At 39.0% G+C, this 23,021-nt stretch overlaps 1 protein-coding gene across 2 annotated transcripts; it reads right to left on the bottom strand.

The window, feature by feature from the left end:
• Positions 1–2,686: 2,686 nt before the first annotated feature.
• LOC122199978 (glycine N-phenylacetyltransferase-like) lies at positions 2,687–22,529 on the bottom strand. 2 transcript variants are annotated; one of them, XM_042905378.1, is made up of 6 exons: positions 22,414–22,529; positions 12,279–12,368; positions 9,411–9,518; positions 6,200–6,326; positions 5,163–5,334; positions 2,687–3,545 (listed from the first exon to the last, which is right to left on the bottom strand). In XM_042905378.1, the coding sequence occupies exons 2-6, from the start codon at positions 12,354–12,356 to the stop codon at positions 3,143–3,145; spliced, it is 888 nt and encodes a 295-aa protein (XP_042761312.1). In that variant the 5' UTR covers positions 12,357–12,368; positions 22,414–22,529; the 3' UTR covers positions 2,687–3,142. The 2 variants fall into 2 exon arrangements, with proteins under 2 accessions (XP_042761312.1, XP_042761311.1); XM_042905377.1 differs by lacking the exon at positions 9,411–9,518.
• Between the last annotated feature and the right edge of the window lie 492 nt (positions 22,530–23,021).

The following is a 23,021-nucleotide window of genomic DNA, read 5'->3' on the forward strand; positions in this document are numbered from 1 at the left end:
ATGATTCTGTGTTCATGGACCGGAAAAATTGTTATTATACAGATGTCCTCCATTCTACCAAAAGCAATCTTTATCAACACAATCTTTATCAAAATTCCAATAGAAATAGAAAAAAAAAATCCTAAAATGTGTATGGAACCACAAAAGCCAAATAGCCAAAAAAGATGTTGAGAAAGAAGAACAAAGCAGGAGACATTGCACTTTCTGACTTCTAACTATGTTACAAAACTATAAAAACAAAGCAGTATAGTATTAGCATAAAAACAGACACATAGATTAGGGGAACAGAATAGAGAGCCCAGAAATAAACTCATGTAGGTATGGTCAGGTAATTGTTAACAAAATTGTCAAGAAAGGACAGTCTCTTCAATATACAATGTTGAGAAAACTGGATATCCACATGCAGAAAGAAAGAAAGAAAGAAAGAAAGAAAGAAAGAAAGAAAGAAAGAAAGAAATTGGACCACTATTTTACACTATATACAAAAAATCAACTCAAAATGAATTAAAGACCTACACATAAGATCTGAAACCATAAAACTAGAAGACATAGGGAAAAAAACTCCTTCACATTGGTATTGGCAGCAGTTTTTTGGATTTGACACCAAAAACACAATAAAAACAAATATGAATAAGTGGGATTATATCAAGCTAAAAAGTTTTTGCACAACAAAAGAAACCATAAACAAAATAAAAGGCATGGTATGAAATGGGAGAAAATATTTGCAAACTATATGTCTAGTAAGAAGTTAATATCCAAAATAAATAATGAACTTATACAACTCAAGGGCAAAACAAAACAAAACCCCATATAACCCAACGAAAAAATGAGCAGAGGACTGGAAAAGACATTTTTCCAAAGAAGATACACAGATGGCCAACACGTACGTGAAAAGATGCTCCTCACTAATCATCAGGATAGGCAAATCAAAACCACAGCGAGATACTACCTCACACCTGTCAGGTTTCTGTTATCCAGAAATAACAGAGACTGGCAAGGATTTGCAGAAAATGGAACCCTTGTGCACTGTTGGTGGGAATGTGAAGTGTTACAGCCTCTATGGAAAACAGAGGGGAGGTTCTTCAAAAAATTAAAAATAGACCTTCATATTATTCAGAAATCCTACTTCTGGGTATATATAGAAAGGAAATGAAATCACTATCTAGGAGAGATTTCTACATTCCCGTGTTCACTGCAGCATTGTTCACAATAGTAAAGTCATGCAAACAAGCTAAGTGTCCATTTAGATGAATGAATAAGGAAGATGTGATACACACACACACACACACACACACACACACAGAAGAATATTGTTAAGCTATAAAATAAGAAGGATATCCTGCCATTTGTGACAACATGGATGATTCTGAAGGACATTATGCTAGTGAAATGAGACAGATAAAGACAAATACTGCATGGTATTACTTATGTGTGGAATCTAAAAACAAAAACAAAAACAGGATTTTTGAAACTTTTAGAAACTCATATAAACAGTAGAATGATGGTTGCCAGGGGCTGGGATGTGGAGGAAATATGGAGAGGCTCATAAAAGGGTTCAAATTTTCAATTTTAAGATGAATTGTTTTAAGGGTGTAATGTATAGGATGGTGACTATTGTTGAAAATTCTTTAATGTGTCATTGAAATTTGCTAAAAGATTAGATATTATGTGTTCTCTCTCTCTCTCTCGCTCTCTCTCTCTCACACACACACACACACACACACACACGGTCACACGGTAAATGTATAAAGTAATGGAAGTATTAATCAACTTGGTTGTGTGTTGTAGACTCTGGGTCTGGAGTTCTCTCTCGTTCAGCAAGAGAGCAGGATGCAGGAAATGAAAACGCAAGAGAGGCTAATGTCCAGGAGGAGACAAGAGCCCTGAATAAGGGTCCTTGCTACATTTTAATTAAGATCAGAAGGCTTACAAGCGTGATGGATGTGCACAAAGAGACAATGAAACTGTGAATTAACTTATGGGCGTGGGGGAGAGGGGGTTTTGAAGATATGCAGTGTTAGGAGTTTGGGTCAATATAAAACAAAATCCTGGTGCTGGGCGGATGGTTGTTTACAGCAGACATGAAGCCCCACCTGTGTTTACCTAAACTGGCCTAGGGGACAAGAAAGACAGAGCATGCCACCTCAGGGTCAACAAGGCATCTTTCTTTTGCTACTTAGCTCCACTCTAGGCAACTTTGCCTGCCGTGGTCTATAGCCCCATTTACCTGTTTACTTAATTTGGTCCTTCCTTCCCTTGAAAGCAGCTTTCTGATATTGTCCCAAACCTTTGTCCTATACTGGGACCTTTGCCCTGTTTACCTAATCTTATTTACCTAATCTTTGATGTTTTCATCCAGAGGTTTCCTGTTCCTATATCTTTGTCCTATACTGGGGGCCTTTGCCCCATTTGTCCTATACTGGGGGTCTTTACCCCATTTACCTAATCTTGTTTACCCAAACTGGGTGTGTTCATCCTATGGCTTTCTAATTCTTTATGCCTTATTAACCCATCGGTGCAAGCTCAGGGAATTCCTAAGCTTATTTCCCATAGTTGTGGAAATCCTTCCACAACGTGTGTGTGTGTGTGTGTGTGTGTGTGTGTGTGTGTGTGTATCACCATGTTTCATACTTTAAATAGATTACAATTTTATTTGTCAATTATACCTCAGTGAAGCTGGCTGGGGGTGGGGGACAGAGAGAGGGAGGGTAAAGCAAAAAAGAGAGAGGAAAATTAGACTACACTTAAGGTAATACCACATCTTGGCAAAAGGGGCAAGATACGCTCATTAGCAATTATCCACTTGTAAGATAGGAGAAGCATTAGGGCAGCATGCAAATGAATAAAGAGTGTCACTGGTACCCAGAAGTGCAGGAAACTAAACAAAAGCAGGGTCCACTATAGGAGGGTCTGGCCATGGCAGACCTGCTGCATGGCAGGTCTGCTGGACCCAAAGGGGAGTCCATGAGTGGTTTGAGAGCAAGGATTGTGGTGGTTCTGTTGACCATTCACACTGTTTCCCAGAGCCTAGACAACACACACTACTTTAAAGCTAATTACAATTTATTATTTCTCTCCATCCACCCATACACTCCTCCTGCCACATCAGCCCATCCAACACTGTCTTGTGTTCAGGACTGCGTCACAGAGGCTCACAGTGCCACTGGTTCCAGTCACAAGGCATGATGATATGGTGCAGACGGTGACTGATTTTCTGTATGATTTTGTTGGTTATGAGTGTATGGTAATATGTGGGGTAGTCAAGTTTGTCCATAGTGCGGATGTGAACATCCATGACATAGGTGGAGAGACCCTGGGCCCGGTACTCAGGTACAGTACCCCCCATCCGTATCTCTCCTGTCTGATCCATCAGGCTCCAGGATACAGGGGTCCCCTCAGGCCCCAGAAGGCAGAAGGTGGGGAAGGTCTGGATACAGCGCTTGATGAATCTCTGGCTCCTCTCATTCCCACCAAAACGCCAGAATTTATCCACCAAGGCAGTGTGGGTAACATCCAGGGAGGAGAGTTTAAACATCTCTTGGTTACTATTGAGAACAAGGGAAAAGAACACAGATAAAGGTATAGATTCTGCAACCAGATTGCCTGAAATAATAATCTTTTTTATAAAATGAGACATTAACATAAGTAGGGGATTAATAGCACCTCTGTCAAATAATATAAGAGCTATTGCATGATAAGCACCTAGGACCTGTGCCACGCAAAAAATAAGAATTACACAAAAATTAAACATTAATTAATGCTGTGTCACTAAGCATTAGTCACTGTTGTGATTCTCCACTTAAGATGAGAGAATTGATAACATCTCTGTTCTACACAAAAGAACAGGTAAGCAGAAAATAAACAAGTGCCCCCAAAGCATAGGCTAGCAAGCTGCAAAGCCAGAGCTTAGAATCTTGGGATCTTGGAATGTTGGTGTCACAGAATCCTTAGCCACTGTGGGAAAGCTGAAGTCCAGAGAGAGGCAATGGTGTGAAGTGAAGGCAAGCCACATGTTACAGAACACTGAAGTCTGAAGGCTGCTGCAGTGGGGTGAAAGGGCTTTGGGAGGTGTCCTGGAAAGATCCCACAAGGTGGAATGAGATCTACCAGTGAGCTCCAGTTATGCCCTTAACCATCCACAGTACCTGAACAAGCTATTTCATTAACTGAACCTATCTTCTGTCAGGAAAATGGGGATAATGTCTTCTACCTTGTTTATCTCATAGGATAGACAAGAGAATCAAATGAGATTGTAGATTTAGAGGTGTCTTTCAGGTGTTAGGTGCAATACAGTATGAATACAGCTTTTCCAGGCATATTAACACACACAGGGCCACAGGACTGGACATCTGCAGATCAAATCCCTATATCAGTTTTAATTCTATTCAGGCATCAGTGGAGGGAAATATATAATATGTTTAAGTTCTCCATATTAGAAAACTTTTGCTCTGAGAAGTAAATTCATTGAATGCATATTTACGAAGCAGTGTTTTCTGTTCTGTTCTGGCTACTGAAAACTTATTGGTGAACAACATAAATAGTGTCCCTCCATAAATAGTGGACAACATAAATAGTGGAGTTTGAAATGTTGCAGGGGAGGATCAAATAGCAAACAGGTCAATAAAATACAAAGAAGCTGATTTTGGATAATGGTAAGTGTGCCGAGGAAAATAAAACTTGGGTTTTGTGATGAAGTATTATGGGAAAGGGTAGTTTTAGGTTGTTCTGCAGAGAACTCTCTAAGGAAATGACTTTTCAGAGAGTGAATGTCAAGAAAGAAGCAGATATGTAAAGATGAGAGGAAAGGACATTTTAAGCAAAGAACAAATGCAATGGTCCAAAGGCATGGGTGAGTGTATGCGAACAAGTCTCAGAAAGAAGGCCAGAGCTACTGGTGGGAGTGAGCAAGAGAAACAAGGTGAAATCCAAGAGGTGGTGGATTACAGGTCTTACAGGACCCTGAAGGTCCATAATGGGTATGTGAACCGAGAAAGACTGATGGCTTTTAAGCGGATGAATTGACACAGTCCTTGTCACATACCAAAAGGATCACCCTGGAAATGGATTGTAGGGAGGCAAGAGTGAACATAGGGAGAGAAGTTGGGAGGCCACTTCCATACAGAAATATGAGAGTAATGCAGAGCATCTTTTTTCAAACTCACATGGCCTTGGGTCTGCCAGATTTAGGAGGTAAGTTCTTTGCCTCCAGCAGGGAAGGGATCAGTTTACTTGCTGTCTCAGACATCATATACATAATGGCTTGATCTTGCTTGACCTTGACCAATTTAGCAGCTGCAAGATTTTGTATCACCTCGTTCAGGCTGGACTGTGAACCTAGAAAGGGGTAAGGTAAGGTGAGAAGTAATTTCTCCTGTAGACACTGAAGAAGCTTCCTGGTGGAAGTATGCGGAGTTTAAAGTCGGACAGTGTTGCTTCTGGTGTTGCCATTAACCATGTGACCATAGCCAAGTCACTCCTTGAGCAACTTCCTCTTATGTAAGACAGATAGTATTAGAGATCCTGACTTTATCATTGTGAAATCAATGGAACAATGGTATTTAAAAGCAGTAGCCAACCTTGAGTGTGCACATACTTCATGCCAAGGTATTGGTCTAATACCACATTTAATTCTTCCATTGACCCTGTGTTTTGGGAATTTCTGTTATACTATCTTCACTTTCTACATGTAAGGAAACTGAGTAACAGATAAGTTACATCAGTTGCTCAAATTACAAAGCAAGTAACAGGCAGAGCAAGAATGCCATTCTAGAGAATCTGACTCTGTAAGGCACACTCATTACCATGGTAGTTATCCTTGTAATCTGGAGGTCCTCTGTGGCACAAGGAACTGTCATTCTTCTTCTAGTAATGGATGGCCAGATGGGGAGTTCTACTCTCACACCTAATCATGGTAAGGGATCCTGAATATGTCAGCAAAATATATTATGAATGCTCAGCTAACAATAAATTCCATTGCTCACAGTTCCTTGTATCAACTCCACAGTTTGCAGTGTTTGAATTCTACTCCACTAAAGAGGTGGTAGCAGCTGATGCAAGGAATAAACATCAAGCTGAGTGTCTGGGGTTTGGAAGAGAAAGTAAAGGCTGTAAAGGAATGTGCTCAGGATGAAAAGTGACCCTGCAGATGTAAACATGAACAGTCACAGAAGCCAGCATACCTCCTAGATCCCTTACTTACTTTGGATCTGCAAATGTTGCTTCCAGTTGATGACATCTGATGCACCAAGGAATTCTTGGCAGTTTGTGGGATTCTTATAATAGATTTGGTAGGTGTTGGTGTAGTGATCAAAATCATCTGTCATTTCCTGTTTGGTTAGGTAATGTGGAATAAATCAAATTGATCTATACCCAGTGATTGGAACACTTGGCTTTAGTTCATTATACTGTGCTATTTTATAAACTTATGGGGGTGCCTGAGTGGCTCAGTCAGTTAAGCATCCGACTTTGGCTCAGGTCATGATCTCATGGTTCGTGAGTTCAAGCCCCACCTCAGGCTCTGTGCCGACAACTCAGAGCCTGGAGCCTGCTTCGGACTCTGTGTCTCCTTTTCTCTCTGCCCTTCCCCGACTTGTGCTCTGTCTCTCTGTCTCTCAAAAATAAATAAGTGTAAAAAAAATTATAAACTTATAAATAGTGATGTTTTTCTTGATATAGTCATTATTCCTGAATCATTTATATGATGTAAACAAGTCAAGGATTTAATCAATTACTCAACCTATGATTAAGAAAAATATACTGAACTAGATATTTATATGTTGCTTTATAATTTCAAATCAATCAAATGTGCACTGTTTAGAAAGCATTCTTCTATAATTCTGTAATCCTCAGGAGAAAGAAAGTATTATTGTCAAAGCCAAGATTCTGTTGCAAGAGTAAATCTTACTCTATTTAAAGGAGTCTCAAAAAAATGAATAAATAAAAGAATCTCAGAAAAATTGGATTATAAATGTAACAATGTTGAAATTGACACAAGTAACCTTGTATTACAATTTTCACTTATATATGATATAGCTACACAAAATAAAGACACATGGTGTCTTTATTTTTTCATTAAAATTTTTAAAATTCAAAGTATACTTAATATACAACATTACATTAGTTTCAGGTATGCAATATATTGATTCAACAATTCTATACATTTCCCAGTGCTCATCATGATAAGTGTACTCTTAATCCCCTTCACCTCTTTCACCTATCCTCTCCCCCACCTCCCTCTGGATACCATTTGTTGTCCTCTGTATTTAAGAGTCTGCTTTTTGTTTGTCCCTTTTTTCTTTGTTTGTTCATTTGTTTTGTTTCTTAATTAACACATATGAGTGAAATCATATGGTATTTGTCTTTCTCTGACTCATTTCATTTATCATTATACCCTCTAAGCCCATCCGTGTTGTTGTAAATGACAAGATTTCATTCTTTTTGATGGCTGAATAATATTCCATTACATATATACACCACATCTTTATCCATTCATCTATCGATGGACACTTGAGTTGTTCCATATCTTGGTTATTGTAAATAATCCCACAATAAACATAGGGATGCATATATCTTTTCAAATTTATGTTTTCATTTTCTTTGGGTAAATACCCAATAGTAGAATTATTGGATCATATGCTAATTTTATTTTTAATTTTTTGAAGAACCTCCATACTGTTTTCCATAGAGACTGCACTAATATACATTCCCACCAACAGTGTATGAAGGTTCCTTTTGCTCCACATCCTCTCCAACACTTGCTTCTTGTGCTTTGTATTTTAACCATTCTGACAAGTATAAAGTGACATCTCATTGTAGTTCTAATTTGCATTTCCCTGATGATTAGTAATATTGAGCATCTTTCCATGTGTCGATTGGCCATCTATATGTCTTTGAATAAATGTCTATTCAGATCCTCTGCTAATTTTTTAATTGGGTTATTTGTTTTTTTAGTGTTGAGTTGTAGAAGTTCTTCATATATTTTGGATGTTAACCTCTTATTGGACACATGATGTCTTTAAAATGTAAACCACATGCACTATTATTTAAAAAAATAATTTACATTCCTCAAAAAATGAAATTTGAACACAAAATTTGTTCAAAGAGATCCTCTGAAATTTAACAAATGAAAGATTAGGTTATTTGAAGATGAAGGAAGGGATCAGAAAACAACCACCCAACAAGGGGGTAGAAAAAGGTAGAGGGGCGCCTGGGTGGCGCAGTCGGTTAAGCGTCCGACTTCAGCCAGGTCACGATCTCGCGGTCCGTGAGTTCGAGCCCCGCGTCAGGCTCTGGGCTGATGGCTTGGAGCCTGGAGCCTGTTTCCGATTCTGTGTCTCCCTCTCTCTCTGCCCCTCCCCCGTTCATGCTCTGTCTCTCTCTCTGTCCCAAAAATAAATAAAAAACGTTGAAAAAAAAAATTAAAAAAAAGAAAAAGGTAGAAGGTGTTGCACAGAAATGCACTAATAATTTCATTTATTATTTCAATAATTAATGTAAATGTCTTCATTTTTGTATTCTGTTTAGTTCAGTATTTTTAAACAGCACTATACATTTAAATTTTATTTGAAAAAATTTATGTTAAAATGACATTATATGGTTGCATATATTTTTTATTTTTTTATTTTTTTTATTTTTGGGACAGAGAGAGACAGAGCATGAACGGGGGAGGAGCAGAAAGAGAGGGACACACAGAATCGGAAACAGGCTCCAGGCTCCGAGCCATCAGCCCAGAGCCTGACGCGGGGCTCGAACTCACGGACCGCGAGATCGTGACCTGGCTGAAGTCGGACGCTTAACCGACTGCGCCACCCAGGCGCCCCTATGGTTGCATATTTTGCATGCATAAATTTTTACTTTATATTTTCCAATATGCTTATAACAGATTTGTATTTGAAATGTATTAACCACTTAGTGTGAGTGATAAGTTGGCACTGAAAATGTATTCCCAAATATAGGCATTGCAATTTGTTGTTTACATTTCCTTAAAACTCTTCATATTTACCTTTACATATTTTTAGGTGTCATTTTTCTGCTTAGAATGCCCCTCTAGTCTTGTCAGCCTGTCAAACACCTATTGATCTTCAAAATCCAGTTTGGGTGAAATGTCTACTAGGAAGTTGCTCTGATCCTCTCCTTGTACACCCTGACTTCGGTGGTTTAATCATCTCTTGGATAGTGCTGCTGTGTGTATCTTGTATGTTGTATGTTTTTGTACAATTTTCACCCCATGTTGTAATTTATTTGCTTATCTGTCTTTTCCTCCAAGCCGTGAGTTTCTTGAGAACAAGGACTTTTTCACCATTATGCAATTCATTTCTATATCCCCTGTGTCTACCGCATTGCCAGGTGCATGGTAGGCACATAGCAAATATGAACACAAAAGCATATTCATTCCACATCTGGCACCTTACCTGCTCCTGAGGGCGGATAACCACTGTTGTAAAATCAGGCCATTTGTCCACCACGGCCTTTAACTTGAACGGGTTTCCCTGGTTCATGTGGAAGACAGTTGTATAAACCTGTAGCAACCCAAAAAACTCAGAGGGTCAGCTTATTAAGAAGGGCTGATGAAGTGCCTTGTTTGATCAGGACAAGGATTATTTCTGCAAAATCAGGGTGATAATTTATAAGGTATATGGTTGAAACCACCTTCAGATTCCACTTCATTACTCCAAATAGAAATAGGGTTGGGAGTCAAACCATAAGAATATTATATGAATATAGTTAAATATCCAGGTAAATAAATTGATTAATTAAAAATCAGGGGTGTCTGATTGGCTCAAGTCAGTTGAACATCTGACTCTTGATTTGGGCTTAATCATGATCCCAGGGTTGTGAGATCAATACCAGCAGCAGGCTCCATGCTCAGCTTAATTTTCTCCCTCTCTCTCTCTCTCTCTCTCTCTCTCACTCCCTCCCTCTCACTCTCTCTCTGCCCCTCTCCCCAACTCACACTCTCCTAAAATTAAAAAAAAAATCATCCACTATCACATTGTAGAACTTAGTGTTATAGCTTTCCATTTTATTTCATTTATTTACAAATACACATAAAATTTTTAATGTTAATTTTTGAGAGCAAGAGAGAGTGCAAACAGGAGAGGGGCAGAGAGAGACAGAGACACAGAATTTGAAGCAGGCTCTAGGCTCCGAGCTGTCAGCACAGAGCCTGCTGTGGGGCTCAAACCCACAGACGGCAAGATCATGACCTGAGCCAAAGTTGGATGCTCAACTGACTGAGCCACCCAGGAGTCCCATACACATACAATTTTTAAGCAATGAAATTACCTAATATATATTAGTTTAACATGTACCCCCCCCACACACACACTATACTATGGGTATATTTCCATATCAATAAACACAAATCTACATAATCATTTTTAATGACTGCATAATATCCATCATATGAAAGAACTCCAATTCAATTTTCCTATCTCCTATTGCTGGTCATTTCAGCTTTTTTGAATTTTTTAGTTTAACAGTTTATTCTTCAAGGAATTTTTTGTATAAATCTTTGCAAATATGTCTATTATTAGAAATATTAGAAGGGCGATTTCTGGGTCAAAGGTCAACTGCTGTTTAAAGACTTTTTTGTTCTTACACATATCTCCAAATTGCTTTCCAGAAAGGTTGAGTTCTGACCTATTTAATAAGTAAAGACAGAACAGTGCTAAGAACCTGAGTTTTGCTGACCAAAGTCTGTGAATATCACATATTCAGCAATCTGTTTTTTAATCTTTTCCACAAGCATTTATTCGAACACCAGTGCTATCAAGAAGGACATTGTAGAGTCTGAGAAAGAGAAATCCTCCAAACTGGAAGGGTCCCTGTGGTTGTGAGGGAAGGAAATACAGCAATGCATACCAGTGTGGACCTTGGGAGCTAAGTGCAGTTGGAAACATGATGCTTCAGCAGATTGTATGGAAAGATGCTAAAGACCAAGGACCAATGAAATGATAAGTTCCATGACAAAGGACCACACCTCACCCTGTACTTCCCTACTCCTGGCATATTTAATACCATATTAAACTTAATATGAGAGGACATACATGGTATTATTTCAATTCTTTCAAAGGTCTTAAAAATATGATCTATCTTTGTACATGTTCCATGTGCACTTGAAAAGAATGTGTATTCTTCTATTGTTGAGGGATGTACTCTGTAAATATCAATTAAATTGGTTCATAGTACTTTCCAGATCTTGTATATAGGTTATAGACTTTCTGCCTATTCTATAAATTACTCATAGAATCTTTAATGTCAAAATCTTTTTTTTGTTTTGTTTTTTGTTTTTTAATTTTTTTTAATGTTTATTCATTTTTGAAACAGAGAGAGACAGAGCATGAATGGGGGAAGGTCAGAGAGAGAGGGAGACACAGAATCTGAAACAGGCTCCAGGCTCTGAGCTGTCAGCACAGAACCCAACGCGGGGCTCGAACTCACAGACCGTGAAATCATGACCTGAACCAAAGTCGGACGCCCAACCGACTGAGCCACCCAGGCGCCCCTAATGTCAAAATCTTTAATTACACCTATGGGTTTACCTATTTATTCTTTCAGTTCTATCAGTTTTTGTCCCGTGTTCTTTGAGCCTCTGTTGTTAGGTATATACATTTCAGCATTTTTCATGTCTTCTTGGTGAATTGATACCTTTATCATAGTGCAATGGCACCTTTATCCCCAGTAATTCTAGTCCTTTTTCAACATGTTATTGCCCCCCCTAAAAAAAGACCCTACCTCTTTATGTACACGATCACTGATCTATTTCTAAAACGAAATTTCTGTCTCATCCCAAATTAAACGTAATCATTTGGGGGTTGACAAAATAGAATTTGGCCTCTTAATTTCAAAGGAGAATCATACTGGTTAACTTTTTCAGGCACTTGATTATTTAGAAAGAATAAATCAAACATTAATGTGTTCAGCCAATTGTGCAATTCTGGGAAATCTTCCAATGTTATGTAATGGCACATGGAATGGGACAAAGGGATGTTTTTGGTTTATCACACAGCAAAGATCATAGTGGATTTAAATCACAAGATTGCCACTCACTAGTGGCGTGACCTTGGTCAAGTCCTACAGCTGAGCTTGCATTTTCTCTTTGGTTACATGGATATGAAAGACTTGCCTTGCAGTGAAGTGATGTAAACTAAATGAGATGCAAGATGAGTGAGTGCCTGGCACAGAGTAAGTGCTCAAAGAATACTGATTCTCCCTCCTACCTCTTTCATAGGTCATTGCTAGTCCTTTTTTTTTCTCCCCATGTGTTTTACTCTCACCTTTAAGGACTCAGGGAGGCTCTTCCTCAAGGATTTCTTTAGCATCTGCAGCACTTGGGGGCCTTGTAAGTGGTACATCTTGGCCTTACCCTAAAGAGAGGATGAGGAAATATCAAGGAATGAGAAGTGATAGCAGACATACAAAGACACAAAACAGACACAAAAGTCTGTTCTAGCTAATGGCCAGGCCTTCATTCCTGCTGTTTTATTAGTGTCCCATTCACTGAATTCTTCATTGACTCCTAGGAAGAATAAGACTGACAGAAAGCACAGATCCCTCTTTCTGAAATTATTTTTCAATATTTCCTAAACTTTAAAAAATCTTTATGATATAGTTTTTTTAATTTTTTTACATTTATTTATTTTTAGTAGACAGAGACAGTGCAAGTGGGGGAAGGGCAGAGACAGAAGGAGACACAGAATCTGAAGCAGGCTCCAGGCTCCGAGCTGTCAGCACAGAGCCCGACGCAGGGCTCGAACTCACAAACCACGAGATCATGACCTGAGCCAAAGTCAGACGTTTAACCAACTGAGCCACCCAGGCATCCCTCTTTATGATATCTTTATTTTAATTTTCATATCACCCAGAATACCAATAGTTAAGGATGCACTAAGATTACCATATATATTATCTAAACATGCATGAGCATCTTTGAGATTAAGTTTCCATCCATGACACACCTGAGGTTGCCATTTAGAAGCTGTATGATGTTAGGCAAGTTACTTGTCCGTGTCTTCATTTTCTCATCTATAAAATGGCAGTGACCATAGTGCCTGTCCCATAAAGTGGTTGTGACAATTATATAAATCAGTACAGGTAAGCTACTTAGACCAGTGTGTTTGAACAAATGCTTTTATTTCTCTTGAGTAAACATGTGGAAGTGCACTTGCATGGTCATATAGTAAGCGTGTGTTTAACTTTATCAAATGCTTCCAACGTCTTTCCAAAGTGGCTGAACTATTTTATATTCCCTTAACAGTGTATGAGTTCCAATTTCTCTTCATTCCCTCCAGCACTTCTCCAGATGATTTTCTTTTTTTTTTTTTTTTCAACGTTTTTTATTTTATTTTTGGGACAGAGAGAGACAGAGCATGAACGGGGGAGGGGCAGAGAGAGAGGGAGACACAGAATCAGAAACAGGCTCCAGGCTCCGAGCCATCAGCCCAGAGCCTGACGCGGGGCTCGAACTCACGGACCGCGAGATCGTGACCTGGCTGAAGTCGGACGCTTAACCGACTGCGCCACCCAGGCGCCCCTCCAGATGATTTTCTTATGCAGCCACATTTAGAAATCATTGCTATAATAGGTAACAGTTTTATAGGGTAAGTTCTCAACAATATCCTTCAGGGGTCAGAGAGAAGAAGATGATGGCAGAGTAGGAGGACTCTAGGCTTCTTTCATCCCACAAACACAACTAAATAAGTATTCAATCATCCTAAATACCCCAGAAATCTACCCGAAGACTAGCAGAACAAACTCCACAACTAGGGGAGAGAAGAGGCCACATCAAGGAAGGTAGGAAGTGCAGAGACATGGTTTGGGGGAAATATGAATAGTGGGTGCAGCAGAAGAGAGGGAGACTTGGTCATGGACAAAAGCAAGAGGGGGAGGAACACACAGGGGAATGTACAAGGAGAACATTTCCCCAAAGCCATTGGCTTGCAAAATGAGAGGGGCTGATTTTTGTGAACTCTTGCAACCAGCAGCACTTAAAACTTGGAGTTTTAAAGATCAGCAGGCTTGGTAGACACCATTTCCATCCCCCATGCATAAACACAGACCTACCTGCAGAAAGCAGCTCAGCACAGACAGTAGCTGCCTAACCTGCCTAACACCAAGCTCCTCCCTCCTATGCTCTCACGGGTCTGCCTTTCTCAGTCAAGCTTGCCTCATCCCAGGGTGACAGTTCTCTCCCACAAAAGACCAGCACAAACCCCCTCCCACACCACGTCTCCCAACCAGAGAGTCCTGCAGGGTCTCATTTTTGGTAGAGTTGGTGTGGGGTCTCATTTCATAAGTGGACCAGAGCACACCTAGTTAAAACTCACCACATTTCAGAGAGATCAAACACTACTCACTGCAGGCAAGGAGAGCACCTGCAGATGACTGGTCATAAGAATAAAGCAGCCACAACACGACAGCAGAGCACACTCAGCACACACCAGAGTCATACCCTGAATTTCCAGGCACTGGGCACTACATGATCTCTTCTTCATAAGGCCATTACTTTCAGAATCAGGAGAAATTGCTGGTTTTTCTAACACACAGAAGAACTCAGAGAGACTTAGACAAAATGCCAAGATGGAGGAATTTATTCCAAATGAAAGAATAAGATATGGCTACAGCCAGGGATCTCAGTGAAGCAGATATAAGTAATATGGTGATGGAGAATTTAAGGCAACAATTGTAAAGATACTACTGGGCTTGAGAAAGCAATAGAAGACATCAGGGAGACTCTTCCCTCAGAGGTAAAAGAGTTAAAAAGAATCAATTAGAGGTGAAGAATGCAATAAATGAGATTGGAAGCAGGCTTAATGCAATGAACAGCAGGCTGGAAGAAGCAGAGGAATGAATTTGTGATATAGAAGACGAAATAATAAAAAATAATGAAACTGAACAACAGAAAGAAGAATTATGGAACATGAGAGTAGACTTAGGGAATTCAACAACTCCATCAAATGTAATAACATTGGTATTATAGGAGTCAAAGAAGAAGGAGAAGAGGAGGAGGAAGAGGAGGAGGAGGAAGAAGAGAGACTAAACAACATGCTACTAAACAAAGAATGGGATTGGGAAATCAAAGAAGAAATTTAAAAATACATGGAAATAATATAAATGAAACATGATGGTCCAACACCATTGGGATGCAGCAAAAGCAGTCCTAAGAGGAAAGTATATACAGGCTTACCACAGGAAGCAACAAAAATGTTAAATAAACAACCTGACATTACACCTAGGGAGCTAGAAAAAGAACAAACGAAGCCTAATTCAGAAGAAGGAGGGAAATAATATAGATTAGAGCATAAATAAATGATACAGAAACTAAAAAAAAAAAAAATAGAACATATAAATGAAGTGGAGCAGGTTCTTTTTAAACATCAATAAAATTGATAGACCTCTAGCCAGACTTATCAAAAAGAGAAGAGAAAGGATCCAAATAATATAAAACCACAAATGGGAGAGAAGAAATAACAACCAAAAGCACAGAAATACAAAAAAATCATAAGAGAATATTATGAAAAATGATATGCCAACAAATTTGACAACCTGGAGGAAATTGATAAATTTCTACAAACATATAAATTACCAAAACTGAAACAGAAGGAAACAGAAAACTTGAACAAACTAATAAGAAATTGAATCAGTAAACAATCCAATCTGTAAACTCCCAACACAAAAAGTCCAGGGCCAGATGGCTTCACAGGTAAATTCTACCAAATATTTATTTATTTATTTATTTATTTATTTATTTATTTATTTAGCATGAGTGGTGCAGAGAGAGAGGGAGAGAATCCCAAGCAGGCTCCACACCCAGTGGGGAGCCCCAAGGAGGGTTTGATCTCAGAATCATGACATCAAGACATGAACCAAAATCAAGAGTAAGATGCTTAACCGACTGAGCCACTCAGGTGACCCTACCAAATATTTATTTAAAAATATCTGTTAATGTTTATTTATTTTGGAAGAAAGACAGAATGTGAGTGAGGGAGGGGCAGAGAGAGAGGGAGACAGAATTTGAAGCAGGCTCCAGGCTTTGAGCTGTCAGCATAGAGCCTGATGTGGGGCTCAAACTCACGAACCATGGGCTCATTACCTGAGCTGAAGTCGGATACTCAACTGACTGAGCCACCCAGGCGCCCCTTAAAGAAGAGTTAATATCTATTTTTCTCAAACTATTCCAAAAAAAAAAGAAAAGGAAGAAAGACTTCCAAATTCATTCTATGAGGCCGGCATTACTATGATACCAAAACCAGATAAAGACTGCAGTAAATAAGAGAACTACAGGCCAATATCTCAGATAAACATGGAAGCAGAAATTCTCAATAAAATACTAGCACACCAAATCCACAACACATTTTAAAAAAATCATTCACCATGATCAAGTGGGATTTATTCCTAGGCTGCAGGGATGGTTCAACATTCACAAATCAATCAACATGATACAGCACATTAATAAAAGAAAGGATAAGAACCATATTATCCTCTCCATGGATGCAGAAAGAACATTTGACAAAGTACAGCATCCATTCATGATAAAAACTCTCAATAAAGTAGGTTTAGAGGGAGCATTACCTCAACATAATAAAGGCCATACATGGAAAACCCACAGCTAATGTCATCATCAATGGGGAAAATCTGAGAGCATTACTCTACAGTCAGGAACAAGACAGGGATGTCCACTCTCACCATTGTTATTTAACATAGTACTGGAAGTCCTAGCTACAGAAATCAAATGACAAAAAGAAATTAAAGGCATCCAAATCAGCAAGAAAGAAGTAAAACTTTGTTCATCTTTGCAGATGACAGGATACTCTATGTAGAAAATCCAAAAGATTCCACCAAAAAAACTGCTGGAACTAATACATGAAGTTAGTAAAGTTGCAGGATACAAAATCAATGTATGGAAGTCTGTTGCACTTCTGTACACCAATAATTAAGCAGTAGAAAGAGAAATTAAGGAATCAATCCCATTTACAATTGCACCAAAAACAATAAGATATCTAGGAATAAACATAACCAAAGAGGTGAAAGACCTGTACTCTGAAAACAATAAAACACTAATGAAAGAAATTGAAGATGACACAAAGAAATGGAAAAACATTCCAGACTCATGGATAGGAAGAACAAATATTGTTAAACTGTTTATAGTACCCAAGGTAATCTACATACTTAATGCAATCTCTACCAAAATACCACCAGCATTTTTCACAGATCTAGAACAAACAATTCTAAAATTTGTACAGAACTACAAAAGACCCTGAATAGGCAACGTAAAGCTGGAGGCATCACAATTCTGGACTTCAGGTTATATTACAAAGCTGTAGTGATGATGACAGTATGGTCCTGAAATAAAAATAGACACATAGATCAATAACCAGAATAGAAAACACAGAAACAAATCCACAACTGTATAGTCAGTTCATCTTCAACAAAGCAGGAAAGAATATCCAGTGGGAAAAAGACAGTCTCTTCAACAAATGTGTGTTGGGAAAACTGGACAGCAACATGCAGAAGAATGAAACTGGACCACTTTCTTACACTACACACAAAAATAATTTCAAAGTGGATGAAAGACTTAAAAAGACCTTTTGAGCCCATAAAAATCAAGAAACAGACTCTTAACTGTAGAGAACAAACTGATGGTTACCAGGAGGGAGGTGTGGGGGTGGGGGATGATGGGTGAAATAGGTGTTGGGGATTAAGGAATGCATTATTGTTATGAGCCCTGGGTGTCGTATGAAACTGTTGAATCCCTATATTGTACAACTGAAACTAATATTACAGTGTATGTTAACTAACTGGAATTAAAATATTGTTTTTAATGTTTATCTTTATTTTTGAGACAAAGAGATACAGAGCATGAGCGGGGAGAGGCAGAGAGAGAGGGAGACACAGAATCAGAAGCAGGGTCCAGGCTGTGAGCTGTCAGCACAGAGCCCAAGGTAGGGCTCGAACTCGTCAACTGCAAGATCATGACTTGAGCCAAAGTCAGACGCTCAACCGACTGAGCCACCCAGGCACCCCTTAACTAACTGGAATTTAAATAAAAACTTGAGGGGCGCCTGGGTGGCGCAGTCGGTTAAGCGTCCGACTTCAGCCAGGTCACGATCTCGCGGTCCGTGAGTTCGAGCCCCGCGTCAGGCTCTGGGCTGATGGCTCGGAGCCTGGAGCCTGTTTCCGATTCTGTGTCTCCCTCTCTCTCTGCCCCTCCCCCGTTCATGCTCTGTCTCTCTCTGTCCCAAAAATAAATAAAAAATGTTAAAAAAAAAAAAAAAAACAAAAAATAAAAACTTGAACACACACACATAATACCCTTCAAATATGTAAAGCAAGAAGATGTGTAGAGGTAATTCTCAAGGCAGGCCAAAAGACTGAGATCAAAATGTATTTCAATAAATACAAATCTCTGAGGGACTCACAAAACGGAGTTTTACCCAAGTCCTTGTTATACTGGAAAACAGCAACAGCTGAAGAAACCCTTCCACCTACTTTGTGTTCCTGGAATGGCTTACTGCAAGGAATCTTCCTTCCTACCATCTGCTTTAATAACATGGATTGATGCCCCACTTGTTTACCTATGACAAAGCCAGACGCTGACCCTCCAAATTCCCAGTATTTGCTCTGTAAATGATTAGCCGAATTCTGAATCCCCACTGATGAATCAAAACAAGCCAAATGTTGGTTAAACTTCTCTTCTTCCTGTAGGCTGAGTCAATATGTAACCCCTTCTTAACAGCCCCTACAAAGAATAGGCTGAACTCAGTATAAAACATTCTCTGAGCTATATTGGTCCTGCCTCTTCTATTTCTCTCTTCCCCAGATTGGATTTTCTCCTACCCTGTTTACTCTTCATAAATGGTTAGGTTGACTGTTTATCCCTACTAATCCTTCAGAACAGTTGACTAAACTTCAGTTAAGCTTCTTCCCTTAACATAGGAATCTGGACTTTGACCCACCCTCAGCCTGAGCCATCATCTGCATGCAGAAAAACACTCCATGAACTTTGCTTACTCCTCTCTATAAAAGAATATCCCTTCTCTGCTTGACCTTTCATCCGTTTGTAAATATTATGGCCTGAGGATTCTCCCTGTTCAAATTGATCTATTATTCATCCATTCATTTATTCAAGATTTATTCGTTAAATCTTGATCAAAAGCTCACTCTAGTGGCTTTGTAAGGCAGTCGCCTGACCTAGGCTGAACTGCCTTTCCTGGAATTCCCTGCCTTGCATATTGCCCTCTAGAGTGGGCCACATGAGAGTTCCTAGGGGAGATTTGTAGGGCAGAATTGAAGCATCGGGCATTTAGTTGCTAACTTCATGACATGAGGCTGCAGCTGGGCTGGCAAATGTTTCACTGTCCCCTGGGTTTACCTTCAGTTTCTCTGTCATCTGGGCCAGGGTGTTTAGCTTCCTAATGAAGGAATCTGTCCTTCAGGACATCCAATCTACCAAGGCCAGAGTCGGCAAGAACTAATAAGATTCCTGTCCTCTGAGCTTCAGCTTTAACATGGTGAGAAATTCTTGGACAAACGTTTTGGTTTTTTCATATGTGCTTCTTTTCCCCAGATTCTTGTCAGCTATTTGGATTTTTGCCAGTGAAACAGTCCTTTCACTTAACTTAATTCCTTTTGTGATTTGAAGGGAGAGTCTTGACCAGAACCACTAAGGCAGTGGTTGTATCTTTGTTTTTTCTTTTTTTTCCCTCAGCTTTACTGAAATATAATTGACACTAACATTGTGTACGTTTAATGTGTGCAATGTGATTATTTGATACACAGATAACTTGTGAAATGATTACCACAATAATGTTGGTTAACACCTCCATTACATCACCTAATTACCTCTCTTTTTGTGGTAAGGACATTTAAGATCCACTTTATTAACAACTTTCAAGTATATAATACAATATTATAGTCCCCATACTGCACATTAGATCCCCAGAACTTATTTATCTTTTTCTAATTTTGTTTTTGTTTATTTATTTGTTTTGAGAGAAAGAGTGAGAGAGTTCATGTGAGCAGGGGAGGGACTTCATGTGACAGAGAGGGAGAGAGAGAATCCTAAGCAGGCCCCATACTGTCAGTGCAGAGCCTGACTCAGGGCTTTATCTCACAAACCATGAGATCATGACCTGAGCAGAAACCAAGAGTCAGACACTCAACCGACTGAGCCACCCAGGTGCCCCTATCCTACAACTAGAAGTCTGTACCATTTGACCAACATCTTCCCATTACCTCCAACCCCCAGTCCTGGCAACCACTGTTCTATTCTGTTTCTTTCATTTTGGCTTTTTTTAGATTCTACACATTAGTGAGATCGTACAGTGTCTTTCTCTATCTGACTTATCTCACTTAGCATAATGCCCTCAAAGTCCATCCATGTTGTCACAAATGGCAAGATTTCCTTCTTTCTCATAACTGGATAATATTCCATTGTCTGTGTATACCACATTTTCTGTATCCATTCATCTATCTCTGGACACTTAGGCTGTTTCCACATCTTGGTTATTGTCTATAATGCTGCAGTAAACATGTGGGTAGATATCTCTTTGATATTGTGATTTCATCACCTTCAGATATATACCCAGAAGTGGGTTTACTGGATCATATACGGTAGTTCTATTTTTGATTTTTTGAGGAACCTGCATACTGTTTTCCATAGTGTTTTTACAACATCTGAGACATAGTAAGGACTCAGTAAATGTCTGTTGAATGATTGAGTGTATGAAGTATTTATATCAACATAACCATCTAATTAGTCTCTCCACTTACCAGGGGCAAAGACTCATTTATTCATTCAACAGGTACCTATAGATGGCCTACTATGTTCTGGGCATGCAAGCTTGTACCAGATGCTTCTTTGAAAAAAGCCTCAGGCCAGAATAGATGCAGCCATGCCGTATCTTGGAAGCTATCAAGGCAGTAGAAATATAACATTTCTGAAGATTAATTTGATGCTAGATAGAAGCAGCTCACAAGGGGCACCTGGGAGGCTCAGTCGGTTAAGTGGATGGCTCTTGATTTTGGCTCAGGTCATAATCTCATAGTTTGTGGGCTTGAACCCTGCATCGGGTCTGTGCTGAGGGCATGGAGCCTGCTTAGGATTCTCTCTCTCCCTCTCTCTCTGCCCCTTCCAGCTTGTGTTCTCTCTCTCTTTCAAAATAAATAAACATTAAAAAAAAAATTTTTTTTAAAGAAGCAGCTCACAAAAAGATCACATGTCACTAAGAAGCCAAGTTGAATTTGATACCAGATTACTAAGGATATAATATTAATGCCCAATACTTTTGTGACAACCTTCAGCACACACACACACACACACACACACACACACACACACACACTAAAAACACATATGATGTTCAACAAACGCATTTGACTGAAACTGAGGAGATTCAAGGGCACTGGCACATTTTAGTGGTTGCCAGCACTGATAATGGACAAAGTCCTATAAAGGACACTTTGAAACCTTTGATGAAACCATTCCAATATTTGGAATTTATCCAAAGAAAACAACTCAAATGAAGAAAAATTCCCTATCAAAAATTTTCTAAAGCCATACCAACTTGTGGAGAAGTACCAGACACAATCTCAGACAATTTACATAAATAATTGTCTATTATTATTTTACTACTCTAAGACCCATTAACATGGAAGTTATGATATATATGCTGCTATATGAAGACTTAAGACAAACACAAAAAAGGCAGAAAATGACAATATATAAATTCTAATCAGATATGTAAAGTCTTTTTATGTGTGTGTTTATATAAGTCATATATATAATATGAAAATATAGACGGAAACACCAAATAATATCATAGGAGTGTTACGGCTGAGACTTTTTTTAAATTATATTTTTTATGGTTTTAAATTTACAATTAATCTCATCTGTATTACAGTCCCCTTACTACAATCTACCTTGTCCCTTTGCATCTCTAAGCAGGGCACTTAATTTCCTTGGTCATCATTTATCCAAGGCAAAAAATTTGACTACCTTACAATGTTACTAGAGGATTAAATACGATAATGTTTACATAGTACATCTATAAATTGTGTTATATGTCATCCAAACCAGCAGATTCCTTCTAAAGGCTGTTAGATTTTCTGTCATCCCTCTACCAAGAGCAAGCTCCCAGATCTCTTCACATTTATTTACCAATTCAAAACAAGAACCTGGTTTTACCCTGTCAAGAATTTCTCTCAGAAGTAGGATATTGCCCTATGCACAGTAGGTGCCTGATACACGTTTCTGAAATGAAAGAGCTGCTTTTTTGTCTGGCATAATTCTCAACACAAACAAGTTGAGAAATTCTTATTTACATGCAACAGTAGCATTTTGATTCGTTCTACTTCTGTGGGGAAGCAAAAGGAGATGAGGGGTCCCAGAGCAAGGATTCTCCTCTTTCTTACCTGCAAAGCTGTCAATCTTAGTCTCTGGAGAGATCCCAAAGAAAAGACAGGAGGCTGGAGGCTATTCTAGAAGATGAAATATACTATCTGTACAAACTTCTGGCAACAGGGTATGAAATGCAGTCCTTCTCTCATGTTCAGAGAGGCAGCTCCCTAATGTTGATAGGTTGGCAGTATGCCTCCTGAGGCTCTTTCCCCAGAAAGCTCAACTGCTTTCTGGTGGTAAAGTTCCTGTCACTCAGGGCCATGAAACCAGCTGGCTAAACACAGGGAAGTAGGTGGACCTCTGTAAGAAATATGTCTTTCCTTCCCTCCCCTTTCACAAGCACCAACAAGATGAGACTGCTATTGTTCACAGTTGATGTATAGAATCAGAGTTCTTAACTGTAAATAAAGAAATTCCTTATTTGGAAAGACTAAAGGATTTAGGATGCTCCCCTTTTAGAATAAGCTCAGTGAAAGTCAAGCAAGATAAACAGAAAGAAAAACACACCCAGACACATGATGATTAAACTACTGAAAACCCCGTATAAAGAGACAACCTTAAAAGCAACCAGAGGAAAAAAAAAAAAGATGTATTACACATAGGGCAATAAAATTACAAATAA

Source organism: Panthera leo, chromosome D1 (genome assembly GCF_018350215.1).
Source record: "Panthera leo isolate Ple1 chromosome D1, P.leo_Ple1_pat1.1, whole genome shotgun sequence".
Classification (NCBI taxonomy): domain Eukaryota; kingdom Metazoa; phylum Chordata; class Mammalia; order Carnivora; family Felidae; genus Panthera; species Panthera leo.